This window comes from Chionomys nivalis, chromosome 4 (assembly GCF_950005125.1).
Source record: "Chionomys nivalis chromosome 4, mChiNiv1.1, whole genome shotgun sequence".
Taxonomy (NCBI): domain Eukaryota; kingdom Metazoa; phylum Chordata; class Mammalia; order Rodentia; family Cricetidae; genus Chionomys; species Chionomys nivalis.
This window is the reverse complement of record NC_080089.1, coordinates 59,090,221-59,112,811: the sequence shown is the minus strand read 5'-3', so window position 1 is coordinate 59,112,811 and position 22,591 is coordinate 59,090,221. Positions and strand designations below refer to the sequence as shown.

At 51.1% G+C, this 22,591-nt stretch overlaps 1 protein-coding gene across 1 annotated transcript; it reads left to right on the top strand.

Annotated features, from left to right (window-relative positions):
• Positions 1 to 13,107: 13,107 nt before the first annotated feature.
• On the top strand, positions 13,108 to 19,485 carry Nr2e3 (nuclear receptor subfamily 2 group E member 3). Its single transcript, XM_057768784.1, has 8 exons — positions 13,108 to 13,204; positions 13,707 to 13,833; positions 13,968 to 14,071; positions 14,164 to 14,385; positions 14,471 to 14,628; positions 15,410 to 15,650; positions 15,905 to 16,010; positions 19,353 to 19,485. The coding sequence occupies exons 1-8, from the start codon at positions 13,108 to 13,110 to the stop codon at positions 19,483 to 19,485; spliced, it is 1,188 nt and encodes a 395-aa protein (XP_057624767.1).
• The last annotated feature ends 3,106 nt before the right edge of the window (positions 19,486 to 22,591 follow it).

The window sequence follows — 22,591 nt, the reverse complement described above, 5'->3', positions numbered from 1 at the left end:
AACTGGGTAAATAGTTAACGTCTTTGTATTCTTGTTTCAGTCACTGTTCCATTGCTGTGAAGAGACACCATGACCCAGGCAACTCTTAGAAAGGAAAACACTGAATTGGGGACTTGCTTGTTGTTTTAGAGGCTTAGTGCAGTATCATCATGGTGCAGGCGTGGCACTGGAACAGTAGCTGAGAGTTTTACCTCCTGATCTGAAGGAAGAGGGGAGGCGAGAGGGGACAGGGATAGAGGGAGAAAAATAGAGACTTACTGGGCCTGGCTTGGGCTTTTGAAATCTCAAAGCCTGCCCCCAGTGACACACTTCCTCCGACAAGGCCACACCTCCTGATCCTTCTCAGACAGTGCCAGTGCTTGCTGACTAAGCATTCAAATGCATGCGTCTGTGGAGCCATCCTTATTCACACCACCACACTGCTTTATTCACACCTGTGTGCAGTTTTCCCAGAGAGATGAATCAGCTGCTCCTGACCTCAGTTAAAACACTGAGACACCAGAGCAATTACCACTCGAGTCTAACTTGGTGATCCAGCGAGATTACTATAGAGCATGGGCCACCTATGAGTGGCTACGCCCACTGGAGAAAATGGCTCTGATCACCAGCAATGGCTGTCTGTCCCCAGCAGGGGAGCTTGGTGAGCACTTCCTGCTCCAGGACAGATGCTAATGGGAACAATCTTGTGTAGAGCTCCCATGGATAATCAACACTTCCTTGACTCCTTCCAAAAGAAGAATGAACCCTGTTGGGGGCCTTGGTAGACTAGGTCCTTTTCTGTCGCTGTGGCAATGCTATGACCAAAGCTAGCTAAGAGCGGATTTGGGGTGTACAGTTCCAGAGGGCTGAGAGTCCATCATGACAAGGCAGCAAGCCACAGGCATGGTGGCAGGAGAAGGAAGCTGAGGGACCACAGCTTTAACTGCAAGCAGGAAGCAGAGAAAATAAACTGGAAATAGTGAGGGGCTTTAAATTCTCAAAGCCTGCCTCCGATGATGTATTTCCTCCCGCGGGGCCATACCTTCAAAAAGAGCACCAAGCACTGAGAACAAAACGTTTAAATGGGAATGGGACATTCTCATCCCAGCTGCCACTATTGGTGCCTCAGACCTTTGCCCCGGGTACCATTTGGGAGAAAGCCAATCTGAGAACCCAGTCTGCAAGCCTCGCATAAAGGAGCCTCTGACTCCTGGTTTCTACAGGACATTTCCTTGGCAATGAGAGTAGAGATGGGAATAGAGGCAATGGGTGTGAGTGGAACCCAACTCCCATTGAGCTGACTTCACCTCGCTCTTGATTTGACAAAATTATTCAGGTCATCTTGATTCCTGATGAAAGAAACCATGACAACTGGCAACCGTCCTTGGCGACAGCCGTCAGGAAGTGCCTCGGGCTCCGTCCTGACTCTACCCCACTGCTACTTCATCAGTACCCCTTCGAAACTGTGTTTTGTCTAAGTTGCTACCTCCTTCCCCTTATATTCTTCTTTGCCTACTGGAAACTTCCCTTATACTTAATTCTCTTCCAAATTCACTTAATGTAAAATCCTCATGATGCTCACGTCAGGTACACAGCTAAGTGGTAACTTCAGCCTTCCTTGTGTGGCACAGCGTTTACACACAAACTTCATTTACTCTTCAGTCAGGACTGAAGAGTCAGGACTCCACCAGACAACAGGCAGAACACTGACACCACTCTTTTTCCTGATGCTAAGGCTCAAACCTGGGCCATGGGCACAGCCTGGTGTGGCACGCGCTCTACACTGAGCTGTTGTCCAGACCGGAACAATCCCGCCACCTTCCCCTCACTGCAAACCCGTAACATCAGAGCCAGTCCTGCAGATCCGAAGCTGCGGGATCTCTGTGCCACAGCCCTGTGCAGTCGGGGCTCTGTGCATGATCACTGTTCCCTCAAACAGCACAAACCTCAGGACAGGACCATCAGAGCTTCCAACCACACACACCTGGCTTCTACAGAGAACTGCCTGTCTCGTGGGCTCTCCATTTTCTCACAGCTGAAATGGGTGAGGTCACACAGGTGTATTTCACTTTGGCTCTGTTTGTGGTACTGGGGCATTCACACCTGCTGAGCAAGCTCTCTATATCGAGTCGCTCCCCAACCCTGCACTCCAGTCCTGCACCCCAGTCCCACACTTCATCTCTGCAGGTCTCCTCCCTGCCCCGGCAATGGGAAGCTGTGCTCTCCCGACACATTCTCCGTCTGTTATCAACTTCCCTTTAGCACTCAGAAGCTCCCTGATGTCTGGACACGTCTTACTCTATTTTACAGTTGGGAGAGTCAGGTTCATCCCCAGAAGGATTCATGATCACACAGGCTATGCCTGCCGAGACATCAAATCTAGGTCTATCCAGCTTCAAAGCCTGTACTTGATCCCTTGGCACCTGACTGCCTGTTCCGGAAGAAACTCCCTGTGGGCCTGAACTGAGGCCAGAACCCATTTCCTGCTGGTGTTGATCATGGTGAATGCTGCTGGTAGTGGTAGCCTTGCTCAGACTGCCCACTCTGGAAAGGTAAGAACCTAGGACACCCCACCACCATCTGCTTCCAGGGAAGAAGCTTAAGTGAGCCACCTCTACCTGCAAGTCCCGTGTCATAGGTAGAGCCCAAAGTTGGTTTTCTACATCTGAGCATGGTAATGTAGGCTTCAAGTCTGAACATTCAGGAGGTGGAGGTAACACAGTTATGAGTTTTAGGTCATCCTTCAAGGTCATCCTCTGCTATACAAGGAGTTGAACGCTGAAACCTGGTCCAAAAAAAAAGTTTCTAAGGCCAAGGTCACTTCTGTTTAGAGGCTATCTAGGGCTGGAGGGGACAGGTACAGTGGGGTACAAGGAATTAAATTTGTTTGAACTGAATGTCAACACCTCATTCTCTCACCGGGACCACGGGGCTCCTGGCTGCCTCCTCCTGCATCTGAGTCCAGATGCGCTTATCTTTGCCCAGGGACTCCCCTGGGCTCAGCACCCACAGTTGGCCAACACCCCCATTTGCTTTAGCTGCTGAGCTGCTATTCAGCCCAACACCATCATTCATGTCAGAACCAAAGCAGGAGCACAACGTGTGGGCACGGGCCGAGTTTGTTATTATATGCAGGCCCGGAAACCACTTGTTTCAGACGGTTGCTTCCAACCCCCAAGATGCAGCAGCAATGGAGTCTCTGCACGGAGTTGTTAGCAGTGTTGCTAGCTCACTTCCGTTGTGAAGCTGTGTCTCTGTTTGGCTAGCCAATTCCTCTGAGTTACATGAAAGGTCACCCTTCTACTCAGTCTCAAACATTAGATTATTCATTCCACCAAGGCCAGAGATGGTTTCACTGGCCTCTGATGGCTGCACGTGGCTGGAATAACAAGCAGCTTGAAGAATTCAAAGGGCCCAACCTCAGAACCTTCAGGAAGGGCTTGGCTGCAGCAAGGGCTTGGGACATAAGCAAGGCAGCCAGTCATCACCTGCCCAGAGCTCTCCAGGATCCTGCTAGCCTCCTCCATGGGGTCCCCACAGGTTACTCCAGCCTGGGTATGGAAATATGTAAGATCTCACCACTTTTTGTTGTTGTTTTAATGTGGGCAATCAGTAATGTGAACTTGCTTCTTAAAAAAAACACCTCCATTGTAAGCCGGGCAGTGGTGGCACATTCCTTTAATCCCAGTACTCAGAGGCAGAAGCAGGTGGATCTCTGTGAGTTCAAGGGCAGCCTGGTCTACAAAGCAAGTTCCAGGACAGTCATGGTTGTCTCAAAAAATAAAAGAAAAAACAAAAACCTATCAGGGAAAAAACAAAAACCTATCAGGACAGACAACCCTATCTCAAAAACAAGCGAAGAAGAATAACAAAAAATTTGCTGTGCCCCACATAGTTGGGTTTGTTGTGTTTTCATTATCACTCAATTCTTCAAGCCAGGTCACTTAGTCTGGCTGTGACCACACCGTGGGAAAGCAGCAGGCAGTCCTGTGTCCAGAATGTTCCCTGGCCCTTGGCTCAGCAGCTCCCCTCTTGCAGGACATTTCTCCCCAAGTGCTCTGAATCTGCAGCTTCCTCTCTGTACCTGTGCCAGGCCTCAGGCTTCTCGACTCATCCTCCCCAGAGGTCGACCCACCCCATCACCTGAAGTCGGCCGGTCAGCCTTCTCCCTCCATCCTGTGCGCTTCCCAACTCCAGTCAATCGCAGTCAGAGGGTTCAGGCAGGCTGTGTATCCTCACCTGTCACGTTTATCCTTTTCCAACAGAGCGGTCTCCTCGCCAAGCCTCGCTGCAGATCTCAGTGTGTCAGCGACCTCTTGCGAACAGTAAATTGTCCAGGTTTGAGCTAGCAGTTTCTGAGTTTGAATTCAGTAACTGTCCTTCTTACTCATTGCTCCCCAAATCCTAGTAAAGGATCCTTCAGGTAGTTAATGTGGATGCAGAAAACCCAAGATCTAGCCAAAAGTCTGCCTCCAGCCATCGTGACAGGTCATCTCAATTCTTGTGGGAACGCAAACAGCTTTGTTTTTAGAGAATACTATAATATTTGATGCTAATGTACCAGTCTTTGCTTTAGCTCAACAAATCCAAATCCCTTCCATTCAACCCTGATCTTCTGGCTTTGAATGACACGTGAACCAGTGTGTTGGAACAAAGCACAACAGGTATTCTTAAGGGACTTGTCATTACCTCAGTGGGAATCTTTCGCTTTAATGGAGGAAACCAAACTGGAGACCCTGGAAACTTTGCCACAGTTCGGCACTAAGAGTTCGAACCTCTGCCTGAAGTGCCGACTTGTGTATTGATGAAGTTTCTATAGTTTCGAATGTCAGTAAATATGCTAGAACTCAGAAATGAAACTCCATGGAGGCTAAGTTCTCGTTATGGGATAGTGCTGCCATCTTGTGGTAATTTTGTGTATTGCGGGTGGGTCAAATGAAGTGTAGTGTGCTGCAGTAGGCAGGTTAGGCACTTTTGATCCAATGTAAGCAGGAAAAGGGTTGGAGTTTGTGGAGTCCAGAATAGACAAGATGAGAAGACCTCAGACCAGGCTCCCAGCAGCACTTCCCCCTCCTGCCAGGAGGGGACATGAGTGCACAGACTCGCCAATGCTAGCTGAAGTGGTGCTGACATCTTCTGGTGAGCCAAAACCGAGTGGTCAAAGGAGCCAAGCATGTATGATCAAAAGAAACCATCACGTTAACCACGCAGTTCGCTCCTGCGTGTAGATACATCTTACAGTAGCTTTTTATGATATCAAATTTGTCACAAGTAAAATTATAGATAAGAAGGTGAGACCTGTGGACCCGTCGAGTTTAAATGTTGCCGGCTTAGGCATTCTTTCCTTTTGTTCTTTATGGGCATGCTCAGGATTGAGCCTGAAATCTGTGCACACTACACGAGGGCCTCTACCACAGAGAAGTAACCCTGTCCTCATTAATTTACTTTTTAAAACAATTTTTAAAAAAATGTTAAACCAAGCAGTGGTGGAAAAAAAAATCTTAAACCAAGGAGTGGTGGTGCACGCCTTTAATCCCAGCACTCAGAAGGCAAAGGCAGGCAGATCTCTGTGAGTTCAAAGCCAGCCTGGTCTAGAGTGAGTTCCAAGACAGAGTTACACAGAGAAACCCTATCTCAAAAAAAAACCAATAAATAAATAATTTTTAAAATTCCTCCGTCTGATAAGGTGGCTCAGCAGGTGATGGTGCTTGCCACCAATCATAACACTAGAGTTCCATCCCTACAGGGAAGAAGAAAGCCGGCTTCTGAGAACTGTCCTCCAACTGTGTAAACACGCATACAATAATAATAATGATTGATAATTTTCTCCTGTTTGGTTGAAAGTTTCAGAAGCAAATCTGAACATGCAGGACAGGCCTCTATTTTATTCAACATAGCCACGATGCCACTGTCACAGCTAACTAAGCTAACAACTCCTTATGTGGTTCTGCTGGGTTTGTTGTTGCTGTTTCCAGACTGTCCTGGCTGTCCTGGAACTCACTGTGTAGCCCTGGCTGTCCTGGAACTCACTGTGTAGACCAGGCTGGCCTTGAACTCACAGAGATCCACCGGTTTCTGCCTCCCGAGTGCTGGGATTAAAGCTGTGTGCCACCACAAACGTGTTTGGATTGTTTCTGTTTTAAATGTTTTATTTTCAAAATAATTGCAAGCTTCCAAAAGCATTGCTTTTGGTGTTTTATGCAGGAGTCTAGTCTTAGAATAAAATAGGCACAGTTTAAATTAAAAATAGTCTGCTGGAAATATAGTTCATCTACCAAAGAAATAGGAAAAATAAGACTAATGCTAAATTTGACAATAAACAGACTAATGTGCTTAAATAGATTTAATGCCCACCAGCGTGCCTCGGGCTTTTTGTGATATATTTTGTGACTTGCTGTCTCCTTCATCCCACACACAACCGTTTTCAGCACCTCAGAAACCTGCCGTGATTGGACTAGGGTTGTAGCTCAGGACAGAGGGTGTTCCCAGCATGCCTGAGGCCCTGGGGTTCAATCCTTAGGATCACAAAAGAAATCAGGGTCGAGGATGGGAGACAAGTGCTGTAATATGGCAGGTGAGACAGACTGAATTTCTTTGTCTGGGACTCGGTGACAGAAAACCACCTCTTGGTGGGCTGTGGTTCTGTCTGTGTAAGGTCCTGTGAGAGGAGATGCTCTGTGGTTAAAAGCGCAGGCTATGCAAGCATGGGAACCTGAGCCTGGATCCCTAGAAGCCCATGTAAATGCCAGGTAGGTGTGGTGACCTGCCTGTAACTCCAGCCGCAGAAAGTGGGGATGGGATCAGCAGAGCTAGCCAGTGAGACTAGCCAACACGATGCGCTCTGGGTTTGACTGAGAGACCCTGGCATACAGAATACCAGGAGAGAGCAATGGCGGATAATTCCTGACATCAGTGTTGGGCCTCCCCGTGCACACATGTGTGCTGCCTTGTGAGAAGGAAGTGCTTGTGATTCCTCTAAAACACTTTTCTAAAGAAGCCTCTTTCATCTGCCTACAGGGGCAGGATAGGTGAGCCTCAATTCAGCAGCTTTGACAAGAGAGAGAATAGAACTCAGAAGCGGAAGCGGTGTCAGCAAGGCGCTGTGTGAGATTAGCACATTCCCCTCGGCACAGCTCCTCTGGGGATTTTCTGTAACCCTTGCAGCTATCAAGAATAAGCAGATGTGGGAGTGCCATGCAGTGCCAAGGCGGCACATGTCACTCGTCCGAGGTCTGTGGCCTAGCCTCACCCATGTGTGCATTCCTGCACGCTCACATACACAGTTATGGTAATTCTCCAGAATACCCTTGAAGTTCCAGGAACATTCCGTGGAAAGCCAGCATGCAAGGCAAGGGGTTCCTGCAGAGAAATCCCTTTGCTTTTTTTGTGCGTTGGTGTGGCTGGGCCTGTTGCTGGTTAACAGGGCATGGTGGCCCGCAGTGGTAATTTGGCCCTTGGAGGCTGGGGCTCAGGCTGAACTGTATGTCAAGGCCCTGTCTCAAAGAACAAAGACCATTTTTAAAATGCTGCTAGACTGGTTTTAAAATTCTTCCTTACTCTTCCTCAACCCTTGCTGAGAACCCTTCCCAACCCCCACGCTAGATCTGACCCGTGGCCCAGCAATGAAGTTGAGCAGGTGGTTGGTTGGGGTGGGGTGGGAGCCCCTGGATGGGCTGCTGCAAGCAACAGCTGTTGGCTCAGCAAAAGTTGGGCCAGACCAGCTGCAGATGTGATGGTTTTCACAGTTTAACAAAGGGTTAGAAAAGCCTTGGCATGCCCCCCACGGTTAACTTGTTCAGAGTGTTCCTTATTAGTACTCCTCGGGGTCATGTGATTTCCCACCCGCTCACTCTGTTTACTAGAAAGGAAAGCACTTTCTTCTATCCTGATTTTAGCTGCAATATGTCGGGACCATTTGGAGTCCTGGCTTCCAGCTGCTCTTCCCTGCTAGAGATCTTTACTTTCCTTCTGATCTGAGTTACTAAAAGCTGTGTCAAAGTTGTTTACCTGCTCTGCTTCACGCGCATGTGCGCATGTGTTGCCTTGCTTTGAGAATCAGAGGATAAGGTTTTCACCTGTTGGCCCACCTGACTGTTGGGTATATAAGCCTCCATGGTGCTATTGAATAAAGGGCTTCTTTACCAGTGTCTAGAGGTCTGTCTGTGCTGGCTCTCTCTGTGTGTATTTGGGTGTTTCAACCTCCAGCCCCTTGCCCGAAGCTCGCGGACTGTGTATGGTAGCGCGTAGAGCAGAGACGGGCATTGTGCGCTGCACCAATACTTATTGGGAAATAGCAAAAAATGTTACTTCTGATGAGAACTTCTGCTGTGATTCTAGAATATTCTTCTAGTAGAAGCCTGGAGAGGCAGCTCAGTAAATAAAGTGGTTGCTGTATAAGCACAAGGATCTGAGTTCAAATCCCTGGCAGTTACATAAAAGTAGGGCATAGTTGTGTGTGCCTGGAATTCCAGTGCCCCAGTGTTGGGGGAAGATGTGGGCAGATCCAGGGGCCAGACTGGGCTGCACTGGGATGCTTCTGTGAGACACTGTCTCAAGGGAGAAAGGTAAGACAAGAAGACAAGATGCCTCTGTCCTCTCCCAGCATATGCACTTGTTGTGTACACACACACACACACACACACACACTGTTCTGCTAGGGACCAGAGGGGCACACCCTTCAGAGGTCCTGGCAGGAGGGAAGAATTGACCTAGATAGGATCACAGCTGGTCATCTCAGGTGAAGGAAGAAAACAATTCCCCTGCAGTTGGAGCCTAGGATAGAGCCTTCTAGGTCTTCTCAGGTCTTCAAAATGCTTCAGGGCAAAGACTTCTCCATTGATGGGCTGGGCAGCTGTGTAGGGGAATATCTGATTCCTTCTAAATGTTATCTAGAGAGCAGGATAAAGAGCCTTTGTTGAGAAACTGCTCAAGTCTGTCCACGAGTGCCGGGCTCTCTGAGTTCTGGCCTGGTCACTGCCGGTGCTAGATAAAGAAGTCATTGCCTCAGGAAGGCCAGGCCAAGGAGCCCCGCATCCTGTGATCTTCAGTCTCCTGAGACCGATGAAATCAAGCTGAAAACACTGTCTTGGCTTTGCAGTGGAGAGAGCAGCAGAGAGCCTACTGTTTGAAGCGGTCGCCTGGGGTTCTGTAGGAAGGGTGGACACAGCATCCACAGGTGGGTGTCTCACCAAAATGCTGCAGGAGTCAGTCTTCTGGAAATGTCTGCTTGGTTAAGTTTGGGAAGTGACATCACCAGGCCTCTAGCTCTGAAGAGCTCAAGCACTCAACTAACTGTAGCTCTTCAGAGAGAGAGGGAGGATACCTGGCTGGGTATGGCTCAGTTGTCAGAGTACTTGCCTGGCATGCATGGAGCCCTGGTACCAGTCCCAGAATCACACAAACCAGGTGCAGTGGCTCGCCCGGTAATCCCAACACTAAGGAGGCAGAGGTGGGAGGATGGATCAGAAGTTCAAGGTTAACCTGAGAGCAGCTACGGCTGCCTACACAATACTGGGTCTGTCCGCAGTAAACATGTGTCAGAAAGAACCTTATGGGGCCCTTCTCCCCCGAATACTGGCTACCAATAGATTCTGAGGGAGGGGCAGTTAGTCACTGTGCCGCTGAGGAGCCTTCCAGCTCAATCCCATGGTTGTACAGACGTTTCCAGTTAAACTCATTGGGTCTCAAAACAAAAAGCCCACAAAGTCAAAATGTGGTGTTTGTTTGAAGGAAATTTGTAGGGAGGGTTGGGGTACAATGCAGGTCGGGGTGATACGATGCAGGTCGGGGGGATTTAGGAAGAATATAATAATCAGAATGTACCTTATACATGTATGAAGTTGCCAAAAAACAACATAAAAGAAGAGTAGTTCAAAGTCATCCTCAGCTGCATAGTGAGCTTGAGGCTAGCCTAGAGTACAGGAAGGAGATTCTGCCAAGTAAATAACCACAGGAGGGAAGATCTGGTCCAGGGCTCCCATGCTGTTGACCAGCAGCTGCTGGAACCAAGCTGACAGGCAGCAGCTGCCATCCCAACCTGGCAGGTCAGCCCCCAGCCTGGGCCTCAGGAGCCACCCCCTCCGCCAGGCAGAGCCAGACTGGGGCTAGGGACTTCTAAGCCCAGCCCTAAGGAGGTCAGTACTGCAGCTTGCCCCAGGCTCACCACCCACCCCAGGTGTCTGGGTAGTCAGAAGAAATTGCTGACCTGTCCCCTAGAGGAATAATTGCATTAGTGAGGTGGCCTCTGGTGGCTTTGTCAGCAGTTTCAAGGCTTTGAGTTGAGTAATCCTTTGGCGTCTGCCCCAGCAGCTGGCAGTCACAGGCTAGGGGACCCCTCCCGGGCTCAGCCGACCCCACACAGTGTCTTTCTTGTCAGTTCACCTTTTTACCGTCGTTCCCACCTTCTCAGCTCAATTCTGAGGGAGCCCGGCTTGCCAGAGGCGAGAATGTCGGGGAGACAAATTCAGAAACAGAACTTCTGTCCGTTAAATGCCTTCTGACCAGATGCTAAGCTAAACTCTAACCCCATTTCTGGAATCTTCCATCGGGACAGAGGAGAGAAAGTAGACCCAGAGGAAGCTTCAACATTAAGGGCAGGGCCTGGCCCTGTGCCGAGACCTAGCAGTAGAGAATGGGCAGGTTCAGGGGATACTGAGCAGGTCTAGAGGAATGGGTAGGGGTGAAACAGATGAGCAGGAGGGGTGCCCCTTAGGCACCCCCTTCCCCATTCTACTTGTTTGCTGGGCTCAGTTTGCCACAAAGCCTCCCCAAGGTCTCCCTGGGGCGACCTAGGACTTTATCCCTTCCTCGGTCCTGCCTCTATACTGTCAGTCCCAAATGAGAAGCTCAAGGCCACCTGGGAGAGAAGAAAAGACTCTTTGGTGCGGGCCTCACCCTGGCTCCCTCCACCCCACTAACCACGGACAGTACACCTCCCGTCCATCCCCAGGACACATCCACCTGTTCTAGAGCTAAGGAAGGAGATGTGCATCGAGCTCAGCAAATACCGCCAGACTTGCTGCTAGTCAGGCACCTTGGGGTCTGCTTTTAGCTGGCCCCTCCTCCTGCCACAAGCTCACCCGGGTGTCTTGCTGTGAGACTCTGGGGTGGACCTGCACTGGTTCACACCCAGCTCCTCCCCTACCTCTTTACTGTTCCATAGCTGTGTGGCTTGTGTACCTCCCCACTCTGGGCCTCTCTGACTCAGTCTACCAGCTGTGAGTTGAGGCTCTGTGTCAGCTTCTCTGCAGGGTCACCGTGAGGTGGTGGTTTGTGTGAGAGGTCTCCAAATACTTTCCCAGAACATGTTCTGCTGAGACGCCATCTTTGCCTCCTCCTCCCCACCGTCCCTTCCACACCCACGGGTTCTTCATTGCCCTCAGCTCAGCCTGACCCATTCTACCCCTGCATCTGATTTATCTCCCCCACTTGTATGTGGGGATGAATGGGATGTGGGGGGCAGAGCTGAGGACAGAGACTCTGGTGAGAGCCTGGCGTGGAGTTGTCACGGAAGCCGTGAATGTCTGCCTTTGAGACTGCCCACAAAGAGGATGGAAGCTTTCCTAGAGTGGCCTTTGGATGTGTGACAGTGACGTCATGTTCTGAGTACAGACCTGTGTGGTAATACCCTGGCTTGACTGCTAACGGGAGCTTTGGGCCTGGGTTGGAGTGAGGACAGAGAGGGCAGGCGAGAGGCTCAGGGCCTCGGCGGATCACCCTACAAAGCCCCTGAGCTGACTTTCCAAATCCCCAATAGTGCTTCCCTGTCACAGTGAGGGTTAGCCCCACTTAGGGGGCCATGCCCCACCCTTCTGTTCCCTTAACTCCATGATCCCTCTAGAAGCTCCCAGGCTCTAATGCAGGACAGAAGTGCCCTACCCCACCCTGTGAGGGAAGGGCGGCTGAGGATGGGACTCCCCTCTCCTGCAGACCAACATGCTATTTCCTGCCCCTCTTGTGCCCCGGGAGAAGATGGCAAAGGGTAGATTGGCAGGGACAGGATGGGGTGTTCACTGGGGTGCCACTTCAGCCTTTTTAGTACCAGGTTCCAAAACACATTCTGGGAACTATTTAACTTCATTTTCCCCAGCCACCCTGGAAGACATGCATTTGGAGGAAACCAAGGCTCACAGAGACAGTCACTTGCTCAGAGATGCATGGCCCATCACAGCAGGGATATACATGGAGGTGGACCTACCCTTGCCCTCACATCTCTTCCTGCGGGGATCCTGGCACCAGGAGGCACAGACTCCCACTCTGTCTCCCTCCAACCATCCCGGGTATAAGCTGGGTAGGGGGACTCGAGTTCAGCAGAGAGACCGACTGCCTGGCACTGGAGTCCAGGTCAGGGGAGGAAGTGGAGGCCACCTGGGTACTCAGAACCTGCTCCAGGCAGCTGTGTCTCACCGCATCATGCCATGGGGAAATGCCCACCAGCTTTTTCCGCTGGCCCCAGCCTACCCAACACCTTCCGCTCGACTTGACAGCAGAGACACATCTGCTGATGCCAGCCTTCCAGAGGGCAGGTCCCCAAAGCACGGGCCCCACACGGTCCTTTATCAGGACAGGGGGTGGGCCTCCCAGGACCCGAAGTGAGTAAGCATCCAGGGTCAGGGACCCACACAGGCACCTATGCCTCAAATACATAACAAATGTCACTAAAAACATTTAAAGTCCTTGGGGAGGTGGGGTCAACAACAAGCCCCCCTCAGAAGATTTATCATTGGGTAATAGTCGAGCACATGCAGTCTCTGCTGGGCTCCTTGGTCCCTGTGCACTGTGTGCAGGGACAGCGACAGCAAAGAATGGACCAGGATGTTGGGCAGAGCCTGGGAGTCGATGTGAAGACAGTACTGAGCGGCTCCTGGGGGCACCTGGGCAATGCTGCAGGTGTGGCCGGTTGATCCCCTGTGGAGACAGTAAAGATTAAGAGGATCACACGCTGTGTCCAGAGCTGTGCTGGGAGAAGTCTGGACCCAGAGCCAAGCTCCAGAAGGAAAAGCCCCTAACTCACAAGGGAAGGAAGCAGAGGAGAACCGGGCACCGACAGACACAGTAGACAGACATAGGCTGGGCCCGGCAGCTGCTCACAGGCAGCTGACAGGCTGCCCTTGGGACCCACCGTACCCAATGAGCGCTACAGTGGCTGCCTCTGCTGTGGCTGTGGCTGTGACAGCCTCCAAGAAGGAGTCCCCGGGCAGGTGGGGCCTTGGAGAGGATCCCACAGGTACGGGTATATCTGGAGGTGAGGTCTGGGCCCTTGAGGAAGAGACTACAAGCAGTAGGTTCCCGGGGCCAGGAGAGGAGTGGAGCCATCTGGTCCCAGTCCCCAGGCTGCAGTAAGCATGAAGGGGTCTGCTGACAACCCCAAAGTCCTAGAAACTCAGAGGCCCAAGGATTAGGACCTAACAATGGAGCTGCTGAGGAAGGCAGTGGGTGCTCTTGCGTGTTTTATGACTGTTCTCATGAGAGCCTGCAGCCACCCACAGGGAAGGAAGGGGGCTGGGAGAGTGGAGGCAGCGTGGATGTCTGCTGGAAACAGGCTGTGAAGGGAGCGGACATGCTAAGAGGAAGGATTGGTGCCACAGTGGGGAAGCTGCTTTTCCAGATGGGAATGGCATGGCCGTCTAGATTCGGGGAGGTGGGAACCTGTGGACTTGGAAAACGATGGATGGGGGTGGGGGAGAAAATGTGCAGCCTTCTCAATCCAGTCTTGTCTCCCCACTCAGGCGTGGGCCCCTCACTCCAGTGCCGCGTGTGTGGAGACAGCAGCAGCGGGAAGCACTATGGCATCTACGCCTGTAATGGCTGCAGTGGCTTCTTCAAGAGGAGCGTGAGGCGGAGGCTCATCTACAGGTGCCGCCAGCTCCGCCGGCCTGCCCTAGTGTGCTTAGCCTGGGTGGAGGTTGTTCGGGGAAAGCGAATGTCCAGATTCAAGGCCTGGGGCCTGGGCATGACGCTGGCCCCCAGGAGCTCCCTGCCCTCCGCAGATGCCAGGTGGGGGCAGGAATGTGCCCAGTGGATAAAGCCCATCGCAACCAGTGCCAGGCCTGCCGACTGAAGAAGTGCCTACAAGCAGGCATGAACCAAGATGGTGAGTGGTGGGCCCAGCGGGGTGGGAAAGGCAGTAGAGCAGGTAGCACTGCCGAGGCCTGTGGGGTGTCCTGAGTCTCCTTGCCTTCCAAGCTGTGCAGAATGAACGACAACCCCGAAGCATGGCCCACGTCCAGCTGGACAGCATGGAAACAGGCAATGATCCCCAACCTGAGCCCTTGGCGGCCTCCCCTGCCTTGGCAGGGCCCAGTTCCCAAGGCCCCACGTCTTCATCGGCAGCCAGAGCCATGGGCCACCACTTTATGGCCAGCCTTATCACCGCTGAAACTTGTGCTAAGCTGGAGCCGGAGGATGGTAAGTGGAAGGGCAGTGGGCATGGATCTTTCTCCCCCGGCTTCCGCAGAGTGGGCACTAAGACCACAACCTCCTCCCTCAATAGCTGAAGAGAATATTGATGTCACCGGCAACGACCCCGAGTTCCCTGCATCCCCCTGCGGCCTGGATGGCATCCACGAGACATCAGCTCGCCTACTATTCATGGCCGTCAAATGGGCCAAAAACCTGCCTGTGTTTTCCAACCTGCCCTTCCGGGACCAGGTACACCACACAGCCTGCCCACTGGAGCTGGGCCAGGCACAGTCGAAAGTCATAGGCCAGCCAGCTTGGGGGAACATATACTCCTGGGATGGTGAGGGATGGAGGCTTACACGACTCAGATGGTGACCCAGAGGTACATGTGTCTTTGAGTTGGGAATGGTCAGGCCAGTGTAAGTATGTATGTATGTCTCTGGGGGAAGGATGCTCGCCCGAGATGCATAGAGCCTGGATGCAAAGTAAGACCTGTGGCTCTCTGGGTCCATTGTCTTTCCTTCCTCACACTGCCTGACGTATAGCCATTCTGTTCGAGACAGCAATCTGCATACTCCGCACAACAAAGTGGCTGACCCTTGGTACCTTTAGAGTGCAGAATTTCCATGACCTCAGGCCTGAGTGTCACCCCAGCCTGTCCACATTGAGCAGACAAAGCTCTCACACTGATCTGGGAGAGAGTGACTGCCAGATGTACTGTGTGTTTGGAGGAAACAGCTTGGAAAAGTCACCCAGTTTCTTGAACTCACTCTTGGAATCATCTGAAGGCTGTCCAACATCCCTGGGCTCTAGGCTTATCCTGAATGGCCCAGCCACAGCTCTGGAGAGAATCCACAGGCATCTGGAAACCTAGGTAGCTGTGTAGATAGCTGAGCCAGAGCCTGTGCAGGCAGTGGACAGGAGACTCTGGGCACCTGGGAGCAGCCCTTTTGTCCCTGGAGAAAGTGGCAGGCAGGGAGCACTAGGAACTGTGCACCTGTGCTGGCATTTGAACCCTCTCTGGTAACAGGTGATCTTGCTGGAAGAGGCGTGGAATGAACTTTTCCTCCTTGGAGCCATACAGTGGTCTCTGCCCCTGGATAGCTGCCCACTGCTGGCACCACCCGAGGCCTCCGGAGGCTCTCAGAGCAGGCTGGTCTTGGCCACTGCAGAGATGCGCTTCCTGCAGGAGACCATCTCCCGGTTCCGTGCACTCGCAGTGGACCCCACGGAATTTGCCTGCATGAAGGCCCTGGTCCTCTTCAAACCCGGTACTGAGCCTTGGCCCAAGTTTTCCAGAGACATGGTTGGGAATTTGGGGAAAAAAAAAAAAAAGAGGAGGAGGAGGAAGGGTTCAGGGGTTCTAGTGACCTCCTTCTGCTGGGCTCCTCATGAACCCACCTGGGTATAGATGGATAGTCTTCCTCTGGGGGAAAGCAGAGAAAACAGTGTGGCCTGATACTTTGGGGGTTGTGGGATCAGGCAGGCTTCTAGACGGGAGCTCACTGGTACTGCTTTTCCCCAGAGACGCGCGGCCTGAAGGATCCTGAGCATGTGGAGGCTTTGCAGGACCAGTCCCAAGTGATGCTCAGCCAGCATAGCAAGGCTCACCACCCCAGCCAGCCTGTTAGGTGACAGTAATGACCCACTCATCCATCTACCCGCCTCGCCTTCCTCCTTCCCTCTACCTGCCTCTCCCGCACCATCTCTGGGCTTCCCTGCTTAGACAGGATAAACGGCTCAGTCGGCAGCATCTACCCAACATCTCCTGTGGACAGACACAGTGCCAGGTCCCAGGAGGGCACCAAAAGACAGAAGCTGCAGGGACGGATGCTCGGCATGTAGTCACATGAAAGACAAGGATCACCCGGGCCAGGTGTGGAGAGTGACTTGTATCTGAAGGGATAGCAAAGGCCAGACTTTTAAATTTTTACTTTTTAAAGACAGGATTTCAATTTATGTCCCACACTGGTCTCAAATTTGGAGTTTTCCTGCGTCTGCTTCCCAAGTGCTGGGCTTGCAGGTGTGCCCTTCTATGACCCAGCCTTTGACAGGGACCTTGTCTCCATCCCAAGATGGGGTCTAAAGAGAAGAGAAAGTCCTACCTGTAAAGGTAGGGACCAGAAGTACGCATCCTTAGGCAGGAGTCCAGTACAGGCGGGTCAAAAGAGTCTTGCTGGTAGGAAGGTGGGAGACTGAGGCAGAGAGCTGCCCTGAGACCAGCCCGATTAGAGCTCCGCGTGCCACTGAAGGCACATCTAACGAGAGAGGTGGAGGGGAACAGTGGAGAGTCTGTGGGAGGAGGCGTGATGCCCAGGACTGGATCTCATTCAGATCTGTGTGGTTATGGGCACAACAGGCAGAGCAGCAACTTCTCTGGGAGATTCCATCGGTCATAGCCGTGGGGAGTGACCATAGGGAGCAGGAGACAGACAAGAGTGAAGAACTCTGGGAATTAGAAAGGGACAGATTTAACCCTTGGCTAAAGGCAGGGAAGGAGCAAAGAGATGCATTTGGGAGCAATGGGCTTTCAGAACTTGAAAGTTGAGAGTCTGGAAGGAGCTTGCCAAGCTCTGGAGGAAGTGTGGAAGGTGTACCGTGGAGATGGTGTGCAGAAAAGCCAGGCGTGAGTGAACACGGATGTGGCCGGCGCAGGCTGGGTGGGGGTGGTAGATGCAGGTGGAGGGTCCCGACTTAGTTTAGCATCAGGAAAGACACTGAAACATCAGCTGGCTTATCCCACTCAGCCAGGCTTCTGTGGACCATTCTAGACCACATCTGCATTCTTTCTGAAGAACTGGCAGCAGGAGCATCCTTAAGCCCCTCTCCAGTAGGTGCAGGAGCAGAGAGCTTGGTGAAATGTCGGCACTAAGCCCTGACACAGCATCACTAGAGTGGTCCTCACAGACATCCAGAAGCCAGGGGTCTCCCTGGTCCCCTCTGAGGCCAGCCCTCAGAGGCACCTGATCATGTATCACATTTCAAAAATACTGAGGAAGGTTTTCTATGTAGGGGCGGGGCGGGGGGACTACTCAAGAGTCTGCCAAGCAAACTTAAGGACCTGAGTATGCATCCCCAGAACCCACACAAAGACCAGGTGTGGTGGCATGTGTCTGTCAACCCAGCGCTGAACTGGGTGGAGACAGGTGGATCCGTGGAACTCACTGGCCGGCCAGCCTAGCTGAACTGAGGAGCTCCAGGTTCAGTTGAGAGACCATGTCTTAAGACACAGGGAGGAAGGGCTAGGAGATGGCTCAGTGGATAAGAGCATTTCCTGTGCAAGCATGAGGACATGGGTTCAAATCTCCAGTACCCATGTGAAAACGCTGAAAATGCTGGGTAAAGCAGGCTAAATAAATAAAAACCAGTGTTGGGCAGCAGAAACAGTCAGATCCCAGGAGCTCTCTGTCCAGGCAGCCTAAATAACAAGGTTTTGGTTCAGAAAGAAACCTCATCTCTAAGGAAGAAAGCAGGGATGTACAGGATGCTCAGTGTCTTCTCCTGGCCTCTGTGGGTATATACACCAACACATACATATGGATACATATGTTTGTATGTGTGTGTGTACTCACATGCGTGTGCGTGCACACACATAAATGTAGATAAGGCGGGGAGTGATTGAAGAAGACGATCTCTGGCCTCTGCACACACAGACTCTCTGGGTTACTTTTGCCCTTTAATTGCTCCAGGCAGAACTAAGTGTCACTGCAGGATCTCCAGTCTCTGGGTCAATGTATCTTAGCACAGCCTACACAGAGGCACTAAAACCCACGCTTACTTTGTATGATCCACTCTGACACACTGTTTTAAGACTAGGTTTCATATAGTCCTAGCTAGCCCTGAACTCGCCATGCTGCTGGGGTAAGCTTCAGCTCCTGATCTTCCTACCTCTCCTTCCAAAGCACCAGGAGGATGGCAGGTATGTTCAACCACACATAGGCTACATGCTACTGGGACTGGAGCCCATGGCCTTGTGCCTGCTAAGCAAGAACTCCACCAAGGCCGGGTGATGGTGGCGCACGCCTTTAATCCCAACCCTGAGGAGGCAGAGACAGTGGATCTCTGTGAGTTCAAGGCCAGCCTGGTCTACAGAATGAGTTTCTGGACAGCCAGGACTATACAGAGAAACCCTGTCTAAAAAAACAAACAAAATCACACACAAAAAAAAAAAACCACCCAAAATTCTATCTAATGAGTTATAATATCCTCAGTCTCCATTTTGGTATTAATTTTCTATTTTAATTTTAAAAGTTTATTCTTGAGGCAATTACCTATCATTTTCTACCAGGTAGGTCCATACCCACAGTTTGCAGTGGCTCTCAGACAGACTTCACAGTTCCTTCCTTCTCCTCGCTAGACCAGTGAAAGCAGAGGTCCCGGTGGAGCACAGCATCGTGGTGGCCCCAGCTGTATGACTTCTTCCCATGGACGTCTGGTTCTGATTTTTTTTTTCTTTTTGTTCTTTTCTTTTTTTTTTTTTTTTTGATTTTTCGAGACAGGGTTTCTCCGTAGCTTTTGGTTCCTGTCCTGGAACTAGCTCTTGTAGACCAGGCTGGCCTCGAACTCACAGAGATCCGCCTGCCTCTGCCTCCCGAGTGCTGGGATTAAAGGTGTGCGCCACCACCGCCCGGCTTTTCTTTTTTTGTTTTGTTTTTTTGCACTGGGACCTCTGTTTTAACAAATGGTTCTGACTTGAAGCTAGGTTGGATTTTTTTCTCCCTTGACTCCGGATATTTTCAGTAGTAGTTACTATCATCATAGGTGCTTCACAGACAATAGTCTTGACACATGATGGACAATATTCTCGAGGCCCTGTTTTCATACTCCTACCAGTGGGAAGGTGGAAGTAAGCCGTCTAACACAGGGGTCTTTCCTTGAAATCCCCTGGCAGGCCCTGGGTACCCCTCCCCGCTCCCGGACCGCCTTGCTCAGCAGCTAGCCCTAAGCCTGACAGCATCCTTTCTCCTGTTCAGGTTTGGGAAGTTGCTCCTCCTGCTCCCGTCTTTGAGGTTCATCACTGCTGAGCGCATCGAGCTCCTCTTCTTCCGAAAGACCATAGGGAACACGCCGATGGAGAAGCTGCTTTGTGATATGTTCAAAAACTAGTGGGCGGGCGGGCCAAGCTACAGGCACCTGGGGGACACTCTCTTGGAGTTAAGTATTTCTTGCCTTTCTCTCCCAGCAATGCCACATGTGGGTATTTGTACCTGGCAGAAACTTCTCCCAAAATACTTTATTGGGATAATCATAGCCGTCTTATTTGGAACACCCCTAGCTCTGTTTGGACATCAGAATGCATGGATGTGTTGTGTTATATTCATAGGAAAAACTTAGAGGGATCAACAGGGGGTCCAGGTGACAACAAGGGGACATTTCGTAGGCTAGACGTTTAACAAAAGCCAGGCATGAGTAACTTTTATACAGGGTTCAAGACTAGGGAGGGAGAGGGGAAGGAAGGAAGATGGGAAAGAAGAGAAAATAAAGGAAATGAGAAAAGATGCAGATAAGACTGGAAGTGTGGTAAGAGTCAAGTCACCTCTGGGTGTGGCGGGAAGAGGGGAACAGCCTCCTGCACTAGGGACGCCCTTTGTTTTGATCTGAATGATAAACTGATCGTCATTAAAACTCGTAGAGCACCTAAAATCCGTGCACTGTGTTGTATTGTTTGACCCCAGTTAAAATAAAACCAGACAACCGCGCCCCAGGCTTTCTTCTTGCGGATGTGGAAGAGATGAGGACAGGATCTTTAAGTTTTGTCTGGTCTCATTCCCAGTCAGAGTCTGGGAGCCACAAATCCAGGCTCTGGGCACTATTTCCCACAGGATCCAAATTAATACTTCCCTCCATATCTGAAGGAGACCCTGCACTGCAGGCTCTTCCTCCTGGATTAGGTACAAACCACACCCAAACACCCATTTTCACAGAGAGATCCTTTATTAAGCAGGGAAGAAAAGTTAAAATGGAAAATGGCTGCTTTTTGACTCAGGCAGAAACCGGCAGCAAATGACTCTGCAGGTGTGATTTTTAAGGAGACAGATGACGAGGGAGAAGGGGAAGGGATTTTGTCCTGGAGGGACAAAGGACCGCCTCTGGATAGAGAGGAGACGCGCGTAGCACACTGGCAAAAGGCAGTCTGTGAAGGTAAAGGGGGAACCCCGTGTTAGGATGAGGTGTTCCATTTTAACTGGACATGTTAAACAGGTGAGCCAAAGGGGGAGAGGGGTTCGTGTGTGTGTGTGTGTGTGTGTGTGTGTGTGTGTGTGAACTCTTCATTATCATTCCTTATGGAAAGGCCTGGCTCAGACAAACCCTCTTTTACAAAGACAGACCCAAGCAAGTTAGTGAGACCTGGAAAATAATCATGAAAGTTAACATATAAAAGTTAACTGTGGAAAACCACAGAGAAACCCTGTCTCGAAAAACCAAAAAAAAAAAAAAAAAAGTTAACTGTGGTCCAGCCAACAGTACTTGCTTAAAATGGCAGATGAAGCCCTAGGTTCAGTTCCCACCACTACCCAGACACCCAGGATTTACATACGTCAGACAATGTGTGAAACAGGCAGTGAGCTGGGTACCCAAGTTGGGTTGTCTCATCCTCACATAACTCCAAGGAGGCCCAGCTGTCACAGTTTCTAAATTTAAAAAAAAAAAAAATTGGCTTCGTGAACTTCCTGCTTGCTGTACCGCTTATCACCGGCTGCTTAATCAGCGGCTGCTTAATTCTGATGTTGCCTCCTCTCTTCTCCCCTCCACTCTGGAATCGGCTAGAGCATTCTGTTGCATTTCCTGTCTTCAGAGCAGAAATGTAAGGGACTGGAAGAAAAACAATACGTGGCCAGGCGGTGGTGGCGCACGCCTTTAATCCCAGCACTTGGGAGGCAGAGTCAGGCGGATCTCTGTGAGTTCGAGACCAGCCTGGTCTACAAGAGCTAGTTCCAGGACAGGCTCCAAAACCACAGAGAAACCCTGTCTCGAAAAACCAAAAAAAAAAAAAAAGAAAAACAATACGTGAGAAGGCCATAAGAAGTCTAGGGGTTCCCTGGATTTCGACCCTCTGCTCAGGAACCGGTGAAAGGTGGGTGGGGCCGGAGGTGGGCTGGGCCAAGAGAGCAAAGAGTTGGACCAACACTAGCCGGTGGAAGACCTCCACACCAGAGGAGGCCAACTAGAGATTCTGCCCTCTAAAGTGTCAGCCTGGGGCCAGCAGGGTGGTTCAGTGAGGAAATAATTGTCATCAAGCTTGACGTCGGTTCGATCTCTGGAGGACGGAGAAAACCCACAGACTTCCACATGCTCCCTGTTTACCACCCCCACTCCCACCCCAGATAAATAAAGTTAAAAGCGTCAGTCTGGCCTATTACTGGGTTTCTGATGCCTGAGCTACGGTTGCATTCTCTAGTGTCTCTAGTGGAGTTTATGCCTAGCCTCTTAAGGCGGGGCAAAGATGCCTGATAAAAACATGCACGTGGTTGCAATGGGCCGCATCAGCCCAAACAGTTCCGTTTCCAAGCTGGCGTTTGGAAACACTAGAGTACAAAAATTCTCTGACAAAGAGCTCTGAGTTATTTCCAGGAGAAAGTGTTGGAGAATTTAAGGAGCTACCTTAGCTGAGTCATCTGCCCTCAGCTTGGTCTCAGAGCCTGTGGCTCCTCCGAGGGCTTTCCCTTGTAGGTGTTTTGGTTTGGATCTTAAATGCCTCACGGGGTGTGTCAAGCATGGGCACCAGCCTATGGCACCGTTGGGAGCCCGTGCAACCTTTAAAAGGCGGGTCCTATCTGGAAGGGAGTTGGGACCCTGGCTCCTCCTCCAACCCTTGGTCCTCAGAACACCGAACACCTGACCAGCTAACCGCCTCCTCCTCTATCAACTGGAAGCAAGGAGATAACCGACCACGGGTGAAACTGTGAGTCAAACTCTTTCTTTCTTATTCAAAAAAAAAAAAAAGTCATTTTAAAGTGTGTGTACGTCGTTCATTGGTGCAGGTGTCTGTAGAGCCTAGAGGTTTTAGATCCCAGGGAGCTGGAATTCCAGGCATTTGTGAGCCGCCCAAAATGGGTGCTAGGAACAGAACTCGGTATTCCATGACGCTAACATACCGCCGATGAGCACACGTGGACCGTAAGGGCTTTCTTTAGGGTACTTTCTGAAAGACATTTGGTTTAGCTTTCGCCGCCAGTACCAGAAGCATGCTCAGCTGTACAGGACCACAGAA